Genomic DNA, 20688 nt, shown 5'->3' on the forward strand with positions numbered 1-20688 from the left:
CAGATTTGTCGGCTGCACATCCATGATGCGAATCTCCCGTTCCACCACAAACCCCAAAAATGCTCTATTGGATTGAGATCTGGTGGCTGTGGAGGCCATTTGAGTACAGCGAACTCATTGTCATGTTCAAGAAAACCAGTCTGTGATGATTCCAGCTTTATGACATGGCGCATTATCCTGCTGAAAGTAGCCATCAGAAGTTGGGTACATTATGGTCATAAAGGGATGGACATGGTCAGCAACAATACTCAGGTAGGCTGTGGCGTTGCAACGATGTTCAATGGTACCAAGGGCCCAAAGAGTGCCAAGAAAATATCCCCACACCATGACACCACCACCACCAGCCTAAACCGTTGATACAAGTGCAGGATGGATCCATGCTTTCATGTTGTAGACGCCAAATTCTGACCCTACCATCCGACTGTCGCAGCAGAAATCGAGACTCATCAGACCAGGCAACGTTTTTCCAATCTTCTATTGTCCAATTCGATGAGCTTGTGCAAATTGTAGTCTCAGTTTCCTGTTCTTAGCTGAAAGGAGTGGCACCCGATGTGGTCTTCTGCTGCTGTAGCCCATCTGCCTCAAAGTTCGACGTACTGTGCGTTCAGAGATGCTCTTCTGCCCACCTTGGTTGTAACGGGTGGTTATTTGAGTCACTGTTGCCCTTCTATCAGCTCGAACCAGTCTGCCATTCTCCTCTGACCTTGGCATCAACAAGGCATTTCCGCCCACAGAACTGCCGCTCACTGATGTTTTTTCTTTTTCGGACCATTCTCTGTAACCCTAGAGATGGTTGTGCGTGAAAATCCCAGTAGATTAGCAGTTTCTGAAATACTCAGACCAGCCCTTCTGGCACCAACAATCATGCCACGTTCAAGTCACTCAAATCACCTTTCTTCCCCATACTGATGCTCGGTTTGAACTGCAGGAGATTCTCTTGACCATGTCTACATGCCTAATGCACTGAGTTGCCGCCATGTGATTGGCTGCTTAGAAATTAAGTGTTAACGAGCAGTTGGACAGTGTGTCCTAATAAAGTGGCCGGTGAGTGTATATGCAGGGGGGAAAATATTGCAATGTCAGTTTTTTCCCAATATCGTGCATGCCTATTCTAGCGATTTGTTTAGCCGACAGACAGTGATAATGGTCTTGATATGTACTAATGATCTGAACTGTTCCTTGAAAGCAGCACCGTCACAGCTTTTCCCTCAGGGTTGCCAAAAGGCATTCTGGGAAAACAAAGGGAATCACATATGCACGGTACATGTAAATAAAGCAGGTTGATAAAAACTGGGGACACCAAAAGTGTAATTGCAATTTGTAATCACATAATAACCTCTGGAAAACTGATAGGAATATCCATCAGGGGTTGCTTTTGATTATTGATGCCCATATTGGTATGTCATCCATCTGATATCCCTCTTCTCATGGTATTATTCTGCAGGTATGACCCAGGACTGTTTCCAAAGCCTCCTTCAGATTTCGGAACGTCCCAATCCCAACTTAGGGGGGGTGGGACGTACGAGCGCTTCCCCTGCTGACACCAACCGCAGTTCCTCCCCTTAAAGTCAGGGAACTGGGGGGGGGCCCATCTTGCACTTAAAATAAACAATACAAGGGGGGGGATAAAGGGTGGAGGAACTTTAAACCCCGGCCACGGCCCCGGGATCAAAACACTTCACCTTTGCCCCCAATGGCCCCCTTTTCATCCGGAGGCACTGTACGGCCCCAAATCCTTGTTGAAAAAATGCGGTGTTGTTTCGCTCCGCCATCTCAGGGAGTTGCTTTAAGCCGTGGGCTGGACAGGTTACGGAAGCCTGCGATTCCAAGTGGCTGAAGTACAAGGTGGGGTTGGCGGCGGATGCCCAGGCGGGGGAACCCCGCCCGGAGAGACGGGGAATGGTTTTCATCCGTGGTGGGGGACTTCGGTTATAACCAGGCAAAGACCCGAAACTTCCAGGGGAAAACTGCCCCTTTTTCCCCCAAAGCCCTGCCCCTCGGGACCACATCCCTGGACCAACAGCCCACCCGGAGCCATAACCCCCCTTTTTCCAAAACCGGAACTCCCTTTCCGGGTAAAAAGGGTGGACGGTGTTCATGGAGCGTTTGTATCACACGGTGAGGATCGGTATAAGATGTTTTGGATGGATGACACGGCTACATAACAAGGGTGGTGGTTTCTGGAATCCCCGAGGGGAAACCCTTTCAAGGTCCAAATAGGAATCCAAAGCCATTTAGGTACCCAACACCCGGGGGGCCCACATTTTTTTGGACCAGGCTGGAGGCAAGCTTTAGTTAGGGGGGGACGACCCCGAGATGGTTTTACCTGGCCACCAAGGGATCCACCTCACCTTACCTGGGGGAGAGGGGTCAGCAGCAAGCTCTGTTTCCCCTGGGCGCTGGAACAAAAAGATTGTGTTCGAGAAGGCGGGGACGGGGAAGACGCTCCCCGAGGGGGCGAGGAGTACTCAATGATGGAGGGCAACCCCACCGTCCCAAACCCCTTTCCCCGCAGATGGAGAGACCCCTCCCCGGGCGGTTCTCAACACCGCTAGCTTGTAAGATGCGGACGCCCCCTCCATTCCCCACAAGAAAACGGAGGGGTATCAGAAAGTTCGCCCTGTCCCAAAAAAAAAGGGCAAGGGTAAAGGGGAAAGAGGGAACCTTGGGGAGAACTTTCGGGACTCTCCGACATTTTTTCACGATTTGGGGGAATGGAAAAAAGAAGACAGAGGGTCAAAGCGTACGTATGAGGACAGTCCGGAGGAGGGAGAGGGAGATTCGCGGGCCTTTATGGATTACACAGACGGCCGCAAAAACAGAAAGGGGGCCTTTGTCAAGGGCCGCAAATTCAACGAGGTTCACATGGTGGCCACGGCAGGCAGCGAGGGTCTGAACAGCACCGCCTCCTACATCCGACTCTTCCTGCTCCTGAACACCGCCACCTTCTTTCTGCTGCTGGCCGTGTTACTGACTCGCTTCCAGAAAGGTCGCAGTTTGCACACGCAGAGATGTTTCTACACCATCCTCCTGATCGACTGCTTCATCTTACTGTACCTGTACTCCTCCTGCTCGCACACGCAGTGTTAACGCCAGGAGGGCGAGGGGTCGTCTAACTTCAGGTAGGGCTGGGTACCAAATTCAGTTCTTTTTAGGCAGCGACCAAATTGCCTCCTTAGTATCGAGTATCAAAAAATGCCTTGCCATTTTTACCCAATTACAATACCTAAGGAGTAAATATCATCGGAGTCAGTGAGCCAATCAGCATGCAGAATGCTTCTACCAAGATCTGATGGTGTCTGTGATTGGCTGTCTGACGTTACACGTCATAGAGACACGCAGGAAAAACTCTACGTAAAAATATATAAAAAGGTTTCTTTGTAAATGTGTAACTTTGGTAATGCAAAAAGTATTGTTTACTGTTTACTGTGTGCGGTACCAAAGTCACAGTACTGGTATTGGTACCAGTATTACATTGTTTTGAATGATACCCAGCCCTAACTACAGATCCAATGAGCTGTTGTTCTGCACCCCCCACACCTCAGTCAGAACCAGATCTTAGGACACAGTATTTGGGACACATTTAGAAAATAAAAAATAAAAATCTGAGATATCCTGGTAAATAAAAATAACATTTTGAGAAAAAAGTTGCAGTATTTCAAGGATCGAACAAAGTCATAATGTTATGAGATTCTTTTTTAAATCCTTATATCTGCAGTCTGTCAGCTTTTACTCTTCAGACGAGGGTTGTAAATGTTATGAAGTTATTGGTTTATATCTATAAGCATAGATTTTAGAACATGGAATAAAATGAAAACAATGTTGCAGGATGTTACATGTTTGATTGTAAAATCTTGAAATGAAGACTTCTCTGATGATTCTCCTAATATTATCACTTTTTCCCCCAAAAGCCACTTACATAGATTAGATTTGTATTTCCTCAACATTAATTTTTTTCTCATAATGTAGTATTAGGATTTTTATTCCCTGAAATTGTTGATACTTTTATGACTTTTTTTTAATTATGAGTTCATTTTTACAATATTATGATTTTTGTTCTCATATTTCTTTTTAGAGATTACAACTTTACTCTCCTAATATGACTTCTTCTATTTAATTTATATAGCCCAAAATCATAAATATGCCTCAGGATAGTATTCTTTCAACTTTATTCTCATAATATTATGACTTTTTCTAGAAATTTCTACCGAGTTTCTTCCCCTCAGAATATATAATGAGTGTCTTCTTGAAACTCTGATTATTTATTTATTTTTTTAACTGTGGCCAAATATTTGGAGATTGACCTAATGGGTGCTCAGGAAAACCTAACAAGTGATTCCAAATAGGAATTGATGAATTACCAGGACAAAACCAGGCCCCCCCCCCTCCGATGTGGAAGCTTCTGTGGAGCTTTCCAAGTCTGCGTCTGTGTGGAGTCCAGAGGTCCGGGCCGGCCGTGTACCTGAGATCTTTAGCCACTATGATCCAGTCACAGCCACATCTGTACCTGACATCTGTCCTGTCTACACACTTCATAGGAAATACATTTAAATGTATATATATGACAAAGCAAGATATATTTTTATGGTGTTTTTTTTTTTAGCATTTGTAAATAAAATTACCACATGCATAAGTGTGCATTGATTGAGTGTTTGTCAAGTGAAGGTTTAAACTCAAAAATATGGGTATGAGTTCTACAGTACGTTGGACTCAGAGCTGTAACAACTCCAAATGTTACTGTACGATTGTCTCAGAAATAATTGCGAAATAACTAGCGTAGCTTTAGCTCCACAGTCCAACCATAAATCACTTATATAATTACAATTTGGCTTATCTAAACAAACTCAACAATTACCATCGACAGTCATATCAACACATTACACAGATACGTTGACATCAAAACGTCACAACATTTTGACGGAGAAAAGCAAGGAGAGCACAGAGGGGGAAAGTAATACATTTCAATCACTGGTGTTACTGTAGTTGAGTATTCTTTTTGTGTACTTTGACTTTTTAAAGTAGTTTTTCAAATGGGTCATTTTACTTTAATATGTTTTGTTTAAAGTGGCTACATTTGAAAACACATCATTACTGAGTAAAAAAAGAAAAAAGAAGTTAAAAATGGTCTTAAAAAGGTCTTTAATTGGACTTGCTGAAACCTGTAGAAACCCTGACAAACTCCAGCAAAGAACCCATCAGGGGTCAGTTCTGTATCTTAACACTTTCAGATGTGCACCAGGTAGTAGCCACACTGATAAAATTTTTACGGAATTTTGTAGTTATCATTATTGTTATGATTTATTGGTTGCTGTCAGCCGCTGATTTATCTTATGGGTCAGTGTTTTGAGTGAGGGGGTCCTCACTCAGCTCCGGTGTACCCTAGTTATTCATTAGCTGAGATCCTGAGGCCTTTCATTGACTTTCATCAGCTCCTTTAACTCACTCACCGGTTAGAGAGTGAAATAAAACCAATTTCTTCGCATTCTTCTCCTCGCAGAAATGCTGTGGGTCTGTTGTGTTTTGATTGAGAAGATAATGGCGTCCAGATGTGGGCCATATGGCTTCCCTTATATAAAAAGTGACCTCTGTTGTGGCTGGCCTGGTCCGATCGCCGGGAGGATGGAAGTGAGAACGGATTTAATAACTTCTCCCTGACAAATGAAACCTCATTGTGACAAACATTTGAACCCGGCCCTGATAGAACATGGACCACAGATTGAAGAACACCACTTGGTCACGATGAGGCCTTTTTAAATGTGTTAGGATGTACAATGCTGCCCTCTGCTGGCCACGCAGCGGCTCGTCTCATTGGAACATGTGTTTGAAAGTTTTTTTTATTATATCAGAATAGTGGTGTGGTCTATGTCAGTGATTCCCGAAGTGGGGGTCGCGAGCCAGAGAGGGGGGGTCGCGAGTTGATTTCCAGAAATAAAATAAAAATTTAAAAACGATTAGAAATAGCATGTTAGCCATGATTTTAACACAAGATAAAACTAGTGGATAAATTTAAAATAAAACCAAGCAACTAAATAAAAAGGGAACAGCTGTTTTGATTTTCTTTCTTTCCGAGTAGCGGTCTCAAACATTAACACTACAACTGCCGGGATTCCAAAAGTACTGGAACCGCAAGATTCTAAACTCTATAATCTGTCATGATAAATACCTAATTGCAATTTTAATGCAGGTACTGTGTTAGGATATCTTTAGAAAAACTAAATAACACCAAAATGTAAAATTTAACGTGTTTAATTATACACTTGAGTTGCCCAGGTGCTTCAATAACTCATAACATGGCATAGTAGTAAAACGTAATTATTTCATTCACATCTGAAAAATATGGTATGTAAACATGCAAATAACACCTAAAAGTATTTTCTTTGAACATTATAACCTAACCTAACTGTCACTGCCCTCGTGTTGGTGTCTGCCGTGGTGCGCATTGCTCCTCGGACCGGTCCCCCCCACCCGGGGTTCGGACGCGCCCCGCTCCTTTTCCCTCTCTAACTGTGTCTCAGCTCCTCTGCCAGTTGCTGCCTGAATTCTCCAGACAATGTCCCTGCTGGTGCCTCCTTGGAGAGGATGTGTGTGATTCAGCAGTTTGAGGATGTATAAAGTTGTACTAAACACGTAGGCAGCCCCCGGCCATCTAGCTCCGTGTCCGCTCCTTCCACAGAGCGAGCGCCCGGCGTGCTCCTGGTCCAGAACGGAGTCATCCCGCCGTATCAGGTGGTAGCAGCGTTACCAACCCGGGCTTTACCTTCGCCCATCGCTGATGCCCACAGTTGTTACTCCAGACGATTAAAACCAACACCACGAAAATGCCGAATACTGTAAGGCCGAAATAGGTAAAAGGGATTTTCTTTTTTTTGGCTAGGTGTATGTATATAAAAACTATTTAAATTAAAATATAGAGCTTTTTAACTTGCTGTGCTCCAAACATACTGCACTACAAACTCATTAGGTGGATTAAGTTCAAATTAAAGTAATGAGTAAATTACTGTAGAATAATGTCATGGCTGTTGCGTTATTTTGTGTCGTCAATAGCTCAGTTTGGATAGCCTGTAGTGCGTGGCCGCGGTGCGCGCAATGTTTATAGTGTTGGGGGGGGGGGGTGGGTCGCGAGTCACTTGCACCGTTACTTTGGGGTCGCGGCTGAAAGTTTTGGGAACCCGGTCTATGTGATACACAGGTATATACAGTATACCCACTAACAAAGCTCCAGGATTCCATATACCCACTTTCGAATGCCCAATGACACGCAACAACATACTTTCCATTATATTTTGATAAATTTTGAATTGTCATCTGTGTTTTTCTTTAGGCTAAATAAAGGGATTTCTACCTTAAAGTGGTGCATAGAAGTGTATCCGAATACAGGAAATGAAGTCGTCTGTGCTCAAAATTTCCCTGGGGGAGGACACCCGGACCCCCCACTATGATACGCCCCTCCGCCAAAAACATTCTGGCCAATACACACTGTACAGTATACCCACTACAACACATTAGACTACACCACTGTATCCGAAATATGGGTTTCATTCAAAAATAACTTGGAGGCATGCATGTATTATTATATTATATTTTTGCAGGTAAAATTAATGATGACTTTCATTGAATTTTGGGTGTTTTATTCAGTTTTACAGCATTTAAAAAGAAAATGGTTTCAAACAGTGTCCTGACCACTTTGACATGAACCAGTCTGTGATCCCCTCAACATCCTCTGATGTGAACTATTAGTCAAAATAATTAATAATTTCAGCTTTTTTTAAACTCCAAAATTAGGTATAATGTAATTTAAATTACAGGTTTACAGTTTTTTTTGGAAAAGGCGCTAAAAAATGTTCATTTTAATTGTCTTACCTGGAAGGAAGACAAGTTCACGGTCGATGGGAAGACAACACAAAGGTTAAACTCGACTGCAGAGATCCAAGTACCCCACGCTGAGAAGTGGGCTTCACCTGAAATCATCTGTAACGCAGATCAAGGCCTGAACGCACGCTCGGCGGTGCCCTGCTACGTGCCCTGCAGTGACCCGCTACGCCATGAACTACTACAACCTCTATTTCTAATCACGGTTCCATTTTCTTTATTGTGACTGTTATTGCTACTGTTCATCACACCCCCAACCAGCACCGTCAGACGCCGCCTACCAAGAGCCTGCGTCTGTCCCAGGTTTCTTCCTCGCCACTGTCACACTAAATGCGTGTTCATTTGGGGAAATTACTGGAATTGTTGGGTCTTTGTAAATTATTGAGTGTGGTCTAGACCTACTCTATCTGTAAAGTGTCTTGACTTTTTAAATTAGTAGCAACATTTAAATTAGTAGCCTATGTCTTTAGTCATTTACTTTGAAATCCTAAAAGGAAATTTATCTTACAGTTCTTCTCCATTGGTTTGGCTCATTTCTTGAAACAGAAAGGACATTCTCAAAACAACATGGACAAACCTCCAAACCACAACAGAATTGAATTTCTCATTCGTTTCATCAAATTGCAAATGTCTTAGTACACGTCTCAATGTCTCAGTACATCTTTGCAAATGATTAAGTACAGGTAGCCTACATTTAGCACAATTTCCAAATGACCAAATCTTGTTGATCTTAACTGATTGTTGATTCTGATTCTGATTCTGATTGGTTGTTCTCTCCAAAACGTGTCAGCGTCATTTTCTTGTCATCACATGCACAATAGTCCCTTCAATTGTCAAAATTAGTCAAGAACATAATACCATGAATACCATATATGAATCTCTTGGAACCTTTTATAAATTGATTACAGCTATTGACAGTCAGGTGAAACTAGAACTTGACTAAGGAAGGAGGAGCATCACACATCTCAGAAGACCAATCAAACAGTTTAGTTAGCTGACAGGTGCTGTCCATGATTGGGAATGCTGACAAACGTGTATTTATAGAGCTTGACCATGCAGGACCAGGACAATTTCTCAACATGGAGGCACCTGGCCAAGGAAATGAACAAGGGCAACCGCCTGCTCGAGGAAGAGGAAGAAGAAGAAGAGAAGAAGTGGGGTGGAGGAATAAGGGGAAGGGGCCGAGGAGCACGAAGACACCATGCTGTCCCGGATGTAATTTGGGCCAAAATTATAGACCGTGTCATCAACCATGGCGTCACAATGGCGGAGGCAGGTGGCCGAGTGCAGCCTAATCCTCCATCATCCAGACCTTTCACAGGGAAACAGGTCTGTAGTCAGTCAATGATGGAATTATATGTTGTATAGGACAGGACACTGTGCATAGAGCAAGAAATATATTATTTACTCATTTACCTATTCATTTTGTGTGTGTGTGTGTATATGTGTGATAGGCCTACAGTAATACCTTAACTCAATAGGATGTTATGATACTAAAAATGACAAGAAAAAGATTTGGAGTAGTGGATAGTTTATTTTCTGCAGTATTGATGATACAGTTTCCAGTAGCGTTCCAGTCACTTTGCAGTGATTATTAGAACTGTGATAAAGTTACTGTAAGTAAAACAACTATACCATTTTATTTACAGCACTATAGGCTATACATCATTTTCCTTGTTTTTTGTTAGTGTGTTTATATTAGAGCATATTATGCTGTGTACATTTTCTTTTTACTCTGATGTATGGAAGTTACTTTATGTGTGTGATTAAAAATGGTTACAGTTTCCTTGGCAGCATGAGTGCAGTGTGTTTATATGGGAAAGGAATTTAGTTTTGAAGCATGAGGGGGGGAGATATGAGCTTTTTCAAGTGAGCTATAGTGTTGTGCTGAACTGGAAGACTGTTTTTCCAAATGATCTTAGAGTTTTGAGAATGTAATTTCTGTTTCAAGAAATGAGCCAAACCAATGGAGAAAAACTGTAATAACGCGCGTTTCAGAACCAGACAAGGGTTCATACAAGGGCATACATGTGTGTACCGCTCTTTTGCAAAGACATCCATCTTTTTGCCTTCCATATTTTGTAAAGTGTTCTTTCTTTGCCATATTTTAGGAATCAACAGAAATGATTATGTTCATACTGTATATTCAAACATAAACAAAGTGGTGTCCCATAGCAACAATAGAATTACAGCTAGAATGGAATAGAATCATTAACCATTTGGATTGAAAACATAACAATGCTTGTTGTTGTTGTCATAAAGACACTTACTACTACCCTGTTACTAGAACCCAACTATAGTTCTGACACACATTCACTCAGACAGCAGTTTGTAGCAGAGAGTTATTTGACTGTGACAATCCAAAGGTGCACATTGCAACAGGAGAAAAAACACTGGAAAACAAGGACTTCAACTCCAGAGAGATTCCACCAATCAATTTCTATCTCAGTTACCTTGAAGAACAAGTATGGCGTGAGCTGAAGGACAGCGAGGCGACGCTCACCCAATGTGAATCTGAGGGGAGAGTTCACCTGATCATCCGAGAGGACTGGCTGGCCGATCTCCTCGATCAGCTCCAACAACAGAGAGAGGGCACCAGTTGGAGGCATGAGAAAGAGCTGATGCAGAGGGAGGTGTGTGACCTGACAGTTCAGCTGGCTGACCATGTCCCCTCCCCACCCAGGGAAACAGAGCATCTGAAATCCCAGCTGGTCAAAACCAGCAACAGCCTGCGAAAAGCCCTGGAAGTTCTGGACCTGCAGTACTTCATTACCGAAGCCCTGAAGGTGAATTGGAGTAGATGAAGGGAGAGAAGGAGGCCCTTGAAAAAGGGAAGTGGAGACTCAGAAGATGGAGTTTTGGGTAAAAGAGAGACAGAAGCTCAAAGTAAGTAAGACACCAACGTGAGGTGGAGAGCTGTCTGGAGAGGAGAGGGCCCCAAGTCAGGACCCTGAAGGATAAATTGAGCAATATGGAAGAGTTCCTAAAACAGGAGGAGGAGGCAAAGGGATAATGGAGAAGATCCAAGGTTCCTTAGGCCAGCTGGATGGGCTCTGGCTCAAGGGGCCATCCCAACCCAAAGGGGAAACACAGATCTGAGATCCAGATTGGAAAATCAACAAACGGCTGGGAAAGCCCTAAAAGATCTGGACCTTCAGTATTTCATTACTGAAGACCTGAAGGGGCTGAATTGGAGCAGAGAAGGGAGGAAGGAGGCCCCTGAAAAAGGAAGTGGAGACAGAAGAGGGAAAGTTTTGTAAGGAGAAAACTGTTTCCCAGTAGCTAAAGACCAACAGGGGTTTAGAGTTGAGAGCTATCTGGAGAGGGGAGGGGCTCAAGCTCACGAGCTAAAGGATAAATGAGCAGATGGAGGAAGCTCTCTGAGAACAGGAGGGGAAAGACAATACTAGAAAGATCCCAGGTTCCCATAGAGCCCTGTGGAGATACAGGACCGAACAACAGGAAACCTCCTCGCTGCTCTTGGGGAAAAAGTCTGAACATTGGCTGGAGAGTCACCTCAACGAGTGGAAGGGCACAGGTATCCCCCTTTAGGCCACAAAAAACCTGAAGCTGACAAAAGGAGCAGGAGTGAGAGAGGACAGAGAGCACCTGAGGTCCCGGCTGAAAGATCTTAGAGCCAGATTTAATAAAAAAGCAGAAGAAGAAGAAGTGCCCGAAAGATTTGCGGGAGGAATGGAAAATGATTTGACTTAATTGGTGAAAAGTTGTGTGTGTGGGGGGGGGAGAGGGGGGGTGTGTTGTGCATTTTTGTGGCTGTCTTGTGTTGTGTGTGGTGTTAATGTGGTATTGCGTTTTGGTGTGGTGTGGGGTTTTGGTTTTTCAATGTGTTTTTTTTGGTGTTGGATGGTGTGTGTGGTGGGGGTCGTGTGTATGTGTCTTTGTGTGTGGGGGTTGTGTGTGGCTGTCTTGTTTGTGCATGTGTTTTTGTGTGTCGGTTTTTGTTGTTTGTATGGTATGTGTGTTTTGTGTCATGTCGGTGTGGGTTTTGGTGTGTTGTGTATGTGTGGTGTGGTTTTTTGGTTTTGTGTGTGGGTGGGGGGGGCTTTTGTGTGTTTGTGTGTGTTTGTGTGTGGGTGTGTGTGTGTGTGTGTGCGTTGCAACGGGCGTGTGATATCAGTGCCGTAGTAGTGCTTTATTTAAGGTTACATGCAGCATGCTGCAGGCAGAGTGTGTGTTGTTCCCCTCGCCGGTCATAGCCTCTCCAGGGCCAGACCTGTACACGCCCCCCCGTGGCACACGGGAAAATGTCCCTTGTGGTTCCAGGCTAATTTGTCAGGATCTGGAGAGCAGGGGGCCTAGGACTGGAGCGGGCCCCATCAGGAGTAGAAACCCCCTGGGCCCGTCAACCACTGTCCCATTTGGGTAAATACCCCCAGCTATGGGTTAATAGTAAAGGGACCCGACATGGTGCAGGGGAAGAGGTGGTGAGGACCCCACAAGGTGGGAAGGGGAAAGAAGGCAACCCCACAGCCACGGGGTTTAACTCAGGGGGTACAGTGGCGGGGGGGGAAAAACCCCAAGATAAACGCACCTGGAGACAAGCACGGAGGGTCCAAACCTACTGGACCAATTATATTTTTGATTAATCAAGAATATAATAAAACTAAAGGGAGACTTGGCATACAGCATGATCCGGTTGGGGAGAGTTCTAGCCCGACCAGGCTCTTCTCTTACCCTGTCTCTCTTGGTTATGCTTTGATAAAAGCTTATAGTTAGGCATAGAATTGAATATTGTTAGGGAGTGAGGAGTCGCAGCGTCCACCTAACCCGGCCCACCTGCTTCTCGTCATAGTTGTCAGATTTATATCATATAATCAAGCATATAATAAAAACTAAAGGGAGACTTGGCATACCGCCGATCGGTTGGGGGAGAGTTCTAGCCCGACCAGGCTCTTTCTTACCCTGTCTCTCTTGGTTTGCTGTAATAGTTTTAGACAGCTGGGGACTTCCTTTGATACACCGAGCTCCTCTCTCCTCTATCTTCCTATCTTTTCATTTATGTGCATCTATGTCCCAGGAAATGCGTGTTAGTAACCTAGCTCTGGGGAGTCATTCCCCCGAGTTCTTATGTTCTTTTTCCCCAGCATGTCCTCGGATCAGGGAGGGCTCCAAAATCATGGTAGCAGCTGTCGCCATGGTCCCGCTACACGTTGCAGTGCAAGGTTTATCTGCTACACTCTGCGGTGCCCAGCTACATCCTGCTGTGCTTGTAATGCCGCACAGTGCCCTGCTATGCCATGAACTACTACAAAGAACTGCTACAAACTACTAATTTTTCTATTTTAGTTATTTCCACTCTTCATTCTAACCCCAACCGGCCCGTCAGACGCCGCCTACCAAGAGCCTGGGTCTGACCAAGGTTTCTGCCTAAAAGGAAGTTTTCCTCGCCACTGTCGCACTGTTGCTTGCTCTGGAGGAGACTACTAGAACTGTTGGGTCCTTGTAAATTCTGGAGTGTGGTCTAGACCTACTCCATCTGTAAAGTGTCTTGAGATAACTCTTGTTATGAATTGATAGCTACTATAAATAAAATTGAATTGAATTGAATTGAATTGGACCGGCCCCCTGCAACTCCAACCAGACGAAGGTTGTCATGGGTTCCTCATGCCGCTGAAGGTCTATCTGGTAGGAGTGAGGTCTGCGCACCCCCCCCAGAAAAAGTCCTGTGGTGATGTAAAAAAAATGAAACTAGTCCTCACAAGCTGGGTATGTTACACAAAATTGGTTATGGAGATGTTCCCAAATATTTTAGAAAATATTTTAATAGAGTAAATGAAGTTCACAGGTACTCCCATAGAGGTAGCTCAACAGATTTTTTACACTCCCCCCCCCTGCCCAAAATAGAAAGAAGTCTTTGGGCTTTATTGGGTCATCCCTGACTATTTATGTATTTTAATGTATGACACAGAATACTGTTTTCATATAATAACTACTGCATACAAACAAACACTAGCTATACAAATAATCTTTTAAAAGAAATGTCATGTTTGTTGGTTTATTGCTGTTTAAGTTGCACTGCAGTCATGTGTAATATAGTGTGATGTACAAATCAGAGGACAAACACTCCTAAATACCTTACTAGTTAGGCCTACTATCTCAAAATGATGTCTGTTCTCATATATTTGACTAATTTCCTCAAATTTTTAATGGATGATGACTTGTGATTTGCATGTTTTTACTTTTAAAACTTTAAGTTTTGATTTTCTGAGTATTCTTTTACCATATTTGTATTTTTTAATACCATGTTTCTAACTATTCCTTTTGTTTTCTTTCAGTAATAGACAGACTAACCTTTTTTGTAATCGTTTGTTTTGACCATTAGGAATGGAGAAATAATAGAATATTCCAACCACACGGAGTCGCTGCTAAGCTCTGTGTTCGCCTTTCCACTGTGAACTGAACCTGCTCGCTCACCGTCGACAGTTTCAATAAACTTTATTGGTAGCGGTTCTTTGCGTAACATGCCAAACATGGGGGCACGGGTAGCGCGTATGTTCAGAAATTTCAACCTAGAAAACCGGGTACACCGAGAAATATCTAAGGAAAAGCCACGAGTAGCACCCCGACACGGGACCACACTCCCGCCCTCCGCCGCCAGCTCTCACGGTGGGTGTCTATGTAACGTTAGGCTAGCGACATGCCATGGTAATGCCCCAGCCTCTGATGTAACTTAACGGCTCGCGACAAGTTTCCCTGCTGGAAGTCGCGGCGTCATCTAAATGACAAGTAATTTAATGTTATGAAATGAAATGAAATGAGCATGTTGTGTGTTTCAGCCGTGGAGACAGCGGAAACCGTGAACCAGAGGAACGACCCTCTGCTGACCCTGCTCAGGGCCGTGTATGTGGAGTCTACAGACCCAGCAGCAGAGGTCAGGCTGGGGACTCACTGTCTGTTTGTATGGCTCTAATGATGGATGACAGGGGTGGGGAAACAATTCTATATGTTGTATATGTGTGTTGTTTTGCGGCAATTCTCAAAATATAAAAAACAAATAAATATATAGAATACAGAGAAATATATATATATTTACCAATTATATACCTAAATATTTCTTCTTATACAGTAGGCTACTGCCGACTACATCATACCTGCGTTTGTGTGCTGTTTAGTGTGCCAAATCCCACGTTGGCCACGCCAAGACCCGCCCTTCGAAGCAGCCTGATTGGTTGGGGTTAGGCATTTCACCTTGAGTGGTTAAGGTTAGGCTAGCCGATTGGTCAGGGGATATGACGTATACAAATGTGGTTACGTTACGGGGAATTTGGGACACTCACTCACTTCTTAAAGTAAATGTCGGACTGAATGACATGGGATGTGCATTCTTCTTAGACAACAATTAGTTTTTAGAAATGTCTCAATGTATGTCCATAAGTTTATACAACTTTTGTGTTCTTCAAAAAAGGAAAAGAAAAATCACAATACTCAAAAATATAATGATTCTTCTACAATTGCAATAAATAAAAATAGCAAAATAAATCCAGTCGGCCCCCACTTGTCGTGAAAGAATCAACTCGGGACAAAACCACATTGACCTGGTCCTAATGGATGATGCTTTATTTGATTTAATTAGATATGCATCGCATTGTACAGCTGTTTGATTTAGTTGGTCAGTCATCTCTAGTCTCCTTGCTGAGCCCTCTCCCCCCCCCCCACCACAGTGATTAGGTGTGTGACGCTCAGTCACTTCACTGCTGTTACTTTGCATAGAGCTGACTATTTCAAATAAAAGGAAGACACATGATCAAAGAGGGGGTTCGCAGGCTAATGTTTACTTATGAGGAGCCGCCTAGAAAATTAAAAACTTGCACATACTGTACATATAGTATATAATTCAGTCCTTCCAGGATTTTTTAAAGATTATTACGGCTCAAAATGCCTGATGCTGCAGGAGCTTTTGTAAAAAATTACGATAAAAGTCGCAATGTCTTTTGTATGTTTGTTGCAATGAAGTTGCGGGAGAAAGAAAAAAGTTGGGATTTTTTTTTTTGTATAGGTTTTTTTTTTGTATTGTTCTTCAAAAAAAAAAGAAACTTTTTTTGGGGAGAATAAAACTACTCTAGGCTGAGTTTTCCTAGTAACCTTACCAGAAATGCTCAGGATGCTGCACATGTTGATTGTAATATGAAAATGGCTGGTGGATTTAAGACAAAAAATAAAAAATTATAGAAGGAATCAAATTTGAACATGTGTGCCAGTAGCTTGTTGATCTTTACATTGTTAGTTTCCTATCCTGGGTTGGGACACACATTCATACGGTTTGATAAAGGACTTATTGGACTTTAACTTACTTTAATCTAAGTACTGAGTTTAACTAAATCTAAGTTTACCTTTAATCATTGCACTTACAATAGCAGCAAATGAATTTGGCGACGTACGTGTGACGTTAACACTCCCGCTTGGTCATTGGCTCTCAGAGCCACATGCTGATACAGAGTCTGGCACATGGGACTGCTGGGATTGGTTGACGTTGCAGGAAACTGCTCAGGGACACATAGATCGATGTGTCACAGTTGGATTCAAACCCAGGTCTCCCACACCAAAGGAAAGTGACATATCCACTGCACCATCCCCACCACTTGCACATACTTTGCACACATACATACTCACATGTTATGATTGCGCAAGTGAAGTATGCATGTGAAGTATACACAAATCCCAGTTCCAATGCTATACATGGATAGTTCACTGGTGCATACATACAAACCCCAATTTCCAAATAATTGTATTTTTATTTACGTTTTACACAACGTCCCAACTTCATTGTAATTGTGGTTTGTATGGATGCACAAGTGAAGTATATATGTTCAGTATGTATGCTCAAGTGAAGTATATATATGTATCATCACGTGCCCAGTCATTGCCCAATCAAGTGTTTAGTACCAGTAATACATATGTTTGTGCAAGTGAAATATGCATGTATGAGCCAGTGTTCAGTACCACACCGACCACACCACAGCACTGAAACGGCTCTTGTCAAAGTCTTTAATGACATCACCTTAACACAGATAGTGGCAAAATTTCAATCTTAGTATTACTTGATCTCAGTGCTGCATTTGACACGGTCGACCATGACATATTACTAGACCGACTGGAAAACTGGGTAGGATTTCTGGCTTAGTACTAAACTGGTTTGAATCCTACCTAAAGAATAGGGATACTTTGTGTCAATAGGTAATTATACATCTGAGCGTACAAATATGACGTGCGGAGTTCCGCAAGGCTCCATTCTGGGGCCTCTTCTGTTTAACATCTACATGCTTCCACTGGCTCAGATTATGGAGAAAACAAAATAAGTTACCATAGTTATGCGGATGACACACCAAATTTACATAACCTTATCGCCAGGGGACTATAGTCAAATACAAAAACTGACTAACTGCATCGAACAAATTAACGACTGGATGTGCCAGAACTTTCTGAAATTAAATGAAGGAAAAACTGAGGTAGTTGTTTTTGGAAAAAAAGAGGAACGATTAAAAGTCTGCGCTCAGCTTCAAACAACAATGTTAAAAACAACAGACAAAGCCAGAAATCTGGTGTAGTCATGGACTCAGACCTGAACTTTAACAGCCACATTAAGACAATTACAAAGTCAGCTACTATCACCTAAAGAACATATCAAGGGTTAAAGGACTTATGTGTCAACAGGACTTGGAAAAAACTGGTCCATGCTTTCATCTTCAGTAGATTGACTACTGTAACGGGGGTCTTTAAGGTCTCCCTAAAAAATCAATCAGACAGCTGCAGCTGATTCAGAACGCTGCTGCTCGAGTCCTCACTAAGACCAAGAGACTGGATCACATCACTCCAGTTCTGAAGTCTTTACACTGGCTTCCTGTGTCTCAAGAATTGATTTCAAAGTACTCTTGCTAGTTATAAATCCCTTAACGGTTTAGGTCCAAAATACATTTTGATCTGCTACTACACTATGACCCCCCAGACCTCTCAGGTCATCTGGGACAGGTCTACTTTCTGTCCCCAGAGTCAGAACTAAACAGGGTGAAGCAGCTTTCAGTTTCTATGCTCCTCATATCTGGAATAAACTCCAGAAACCTGCAGATCCGCTGCTACTCTCAGTTCTTTTAAATCAAGGCTGAAGACCTTTCTTTTTGATGCTGCCTTTCTTTAAATTAATGTCATTTCTTTCTTATGCTGCACTGTAACTTTTATTTTTGTGTTTTATGTGTCCTAATGTTTCTATTTGTTTTTAACTGTCTATTCATGTGTCTTATGATTTTTAATGCTTATGACTTTAACTGTTTGTACTTGTGTTTTATCTGTTTTAATGATTTTGTGTAAAGCACTTTGAATTGCCCTGTTGCTGAAATGTGCTATACAAATAAAGCTGCCTTGCCTTGCCTACCAGTAATAATGTGTGTGCGTGTGCAGATGAAGTATACAACTTGGCCAAGGCGGCTTCTCATATTCAATGGTTACTTTCAATGATTGGAGAATAGAAAGTGACTTCATGTAGGAACTAAATGTAGTGACATGAAGTCAGCCCTTATAGTAAAAACATCCGGACCCCCCCCATAGACTAGAAAATATAGGGGCCCACATGTTTATTAATTAAAAAATTTACTTTAATTTTTAAATGTTTATTAAAAGAAGAAGATAAAAGAAAGGATCTTTTATAGTTTTTTTTTTTTATTGAAAAGTATTTAAATTTAACAATATATTAACATTTTAAAGTACTTAAATATATTATAAGTAAACCTAAGTCACCAAACACACAAATACAATAATTTAACAAATAACAATTACACTATTAACAAGTAACAGAATAAATGTTGAGTTGCTATGCTAACCAGAGCCCAGAGGGAAAATACGGCCTTTTTAAAGTAGCCTACATTTACGGTAGCTAGCTGACGGTAGACTACAGAGAGAGTGTCATGTGTTTACGTTCGTTTCGGAGCGACAGAGGGAAAATATTTCAGTCAGCACATTAAGTGGAACCAAAATGAGGAACCGGAATTTACGTTCTAACCCGGTCCGATTCTTTAAAAAAGCTAGCATGCTAACGAACAGTTGCTTTCTAATCTCTAAAATGTAATTACAAATGGCAGTGTTGTTTGATTAAATGTTGAAACGTCATGCCATTTTCATTTTCTTCTGCTTAATCGTCTCACAGGCACCAAAGGAAGCGGTGGCGGACCAAGCAGCGGAGCGGCGGCCGCTGAGGTTCAGTTTACCGGGGGACCTTTACGGCCTGGTGGAGCTCACAGACGTTCCTAAAGGCAAACTGACCATCGCTGAGGCTCTGAAGGCCCTGAGCAGCCACCACCGTCAGCCCCAGACATGGACGCCGGGAAAGATCGCCCAGGAATATTCTCTGGACTTAAAGGACACAAAAGCTCTTCTAGAGTTCTTCATCCCCTTCCAGGTTCAGATCATACCACCCAAGTCTGAAAATGCCAAGCAGATCAAGGCTTCTTAGGACTGCACTGTAGGAGAATGGTAGACAATCGACAGAATATGACTCACTCCACTTATTATGTACAGAAATGCATTGGGAGAGTCACTCAAGTTTCTGGAGCCTGGGGTCTGGACCCAAGGGGGGTTTCTAGATATGCAAATGAAATCCATGGGATCAGGGGAAGTTTTATTGATATTTAGCCAATCTCGGAACCCGTCAGCTATCGCTCAAATGATGATTCAGCCTCTAGGTCCTAGAAATATTGGCTGTTGCCTCTAGGGGCAACAGCCAATATTTCTGGTGCCTGGCCCGGGTATCCGCTGGCTGCACCAGTAGATACAGAAAGTAATCAATATTGCGGATAAAATGAATAAGTGGGTAAAGGTAAATAATAGAACAGCTAGTAAGTCTGGAAAGTCCATAATATACATCACTTTACTGTAATGCAGCCTTTAAAACCAGGAAAAGACAGCACATGTTATATCACGATACCATAATTTAAGACGATGTCTAGCCTCATATATCAATGTCGATATAATATTGATATATTGCCCAGCCCTATTTGAAATTGAGAGACTAGGTCTCTATAAACAAATATCTACATTATAAATGTATTAAAAAGAAAAATCCTAGCTGATGGGTTCCATTTCGGCGAATGCGGTCCATCTCTTATGCGGTCCACGTGGACGGTTTACCTGCATGCAACCAGAGCCCGCTCAAACGTGATCGGTCACTGCTACTCGGGCTCCAAGCGCAAACTAGAACACTTCCAATACCAAAATTGGTCCTTTTCCCTTTCAGACAGATATTTTTTTTGTAAGATTAATACTAGAAATGAAACAAACCCAAATTAAAAAAGAAGTAAAAATATTTAACCCTTTATTGTGTTTTTTTCCCAATCTTTTCAAATATTTTCAAATCCCAATAAAAAAAGTAACAAAACTGGTTGTTCACCATGGGCATTTTTTGGGTTTATTAATTTTTGAAAAACCCCGGGTTTTAAAACTCGGGGGGTAAATGGGGGGAAATTTAAAGGAAATTCAGGCCGGGCCCTAAAGGCCTCCATCAGGGGGAAGCAGGGAAAAAGCCCCCACCCAACTGCGGTTATTTTAATTTTGGTTTTTGGCTTTGTCTTTCTCTTCATCGGGCTGTTTCATTCCCCTTTTTTTTCTTAATTTTTCGCCTCTCTTGTCCTTAAAACAAAAAAAATGTCATTTTTTTTCTAAACAGGGACCCATAAGGTTTTTAAAAAAGGGAGCTTCAGATACAGTATTGGGGCCCCACTAAGGAAATAAAAAGGTTTTTCCAGATTCAGTTTTAAGGGGACCAAAAGGTTCTAAATCGGGGACTTCAGATACAGTTTTTTGGGGCCAAATAAG

The 20688-nt window shown here is 42.5% G+C and overlaps 2 protein-coding genes across 2 annotated transcripts in view; both read left to right on the top strand.

Annotated features, from left to right (window-relative positions):
- Positions 1 to 3619, top strand: part of LOC116705941 (dermatan-sulfate epimerase) — a 29005-nt gene extending 25386 nt beyond the window's left edge. The window contains 6 exon segments of the mRNA XM_074783888.1: positions 1445 to 1741; positions 1743 to 1916; positions 1918 to 2004; positions 2006 to 2484; positions 2487 to 2537; positions 2540 to 3619. Coding sequence (XP_074639989.1) covers positions 1445 to 1741; positions 1743 to 1916; positions 1918 to 2004; positions 2006 to 2484; positions 2487 to 2537; positions 2540 to 3090 — 1639 coding nt within the window. The 3' untranslated portion in view covers positions 3091 to 3619.
- A 10654-nt stretch (positions 3620 to 14273) lies between these two features.
- ndufaf4 (NADH:ubiquinone oxidoreductase complex assembly factor 4) lies at positions 14274 to 19554 on the top strand. Its single transcript, XM_032542479.1, has 3 exons — positions 14274 to 14496; positions 14667 to 14761; positions 19025 to 19554. The coding sequence occupies exons 1-3, from the start codon at positions 14352 to 14354 to the stop codon at positions 19328 to 19330; spliced, it is 546 nt and encodes a 181-aa protein (XP_032398370.1). The 5' UTR covers positions 14274 to 14351; the 3' UTR covers positions 19331 to 19554.
- The last annotated feature ends 1134 nt before the right edge of the window (positions 19555 to 20688 follow it).

The sequence above is a fragment of the Etheostoma spectabile genome, chromosome 18, assembly GCF_008692095.1.
Source record: "Etheostoma spectabile isolate EspeVRDwgs_2016 chromosome 18, UIUC_Espe_1.0, whole genome shotgun sequence".
NCBI classification, from domain to species: Eukaryota; Metazoa; Chordata; class Actinopteri; order Perciformes; family Percidae; genus Etheostoma; species Etheostoma spectabile.

What these genes read in the sequence shown, in the direction of transcription:
- ndufaf4 (XM_032542479.1), top strand. Translation starts at nt 14,352, where the DNA reads ATGCCAAACATGGGGGCACGGGTAGCGCGTATGTTCAGAAATTTCAAC. An exon ending in CTCCGCCGCCAGCTCTCACG is followed by an intron (nt 14,497 to 14,666) that starts GTGGGTGTCTAT and finishes TGTGTGTTTCAG; the next exon opens with CCGTGGAGACAGCGGAAACC. An exon ending in CTACAGACCCAGCAGCAGAG is followed by an intron (nt 14,762 to 19,024) that starts GTCAGGCTGGGG and finishes ATCGTCTCACAG; the next exon opens with GCACCAAAGGAAGCGGTGGC.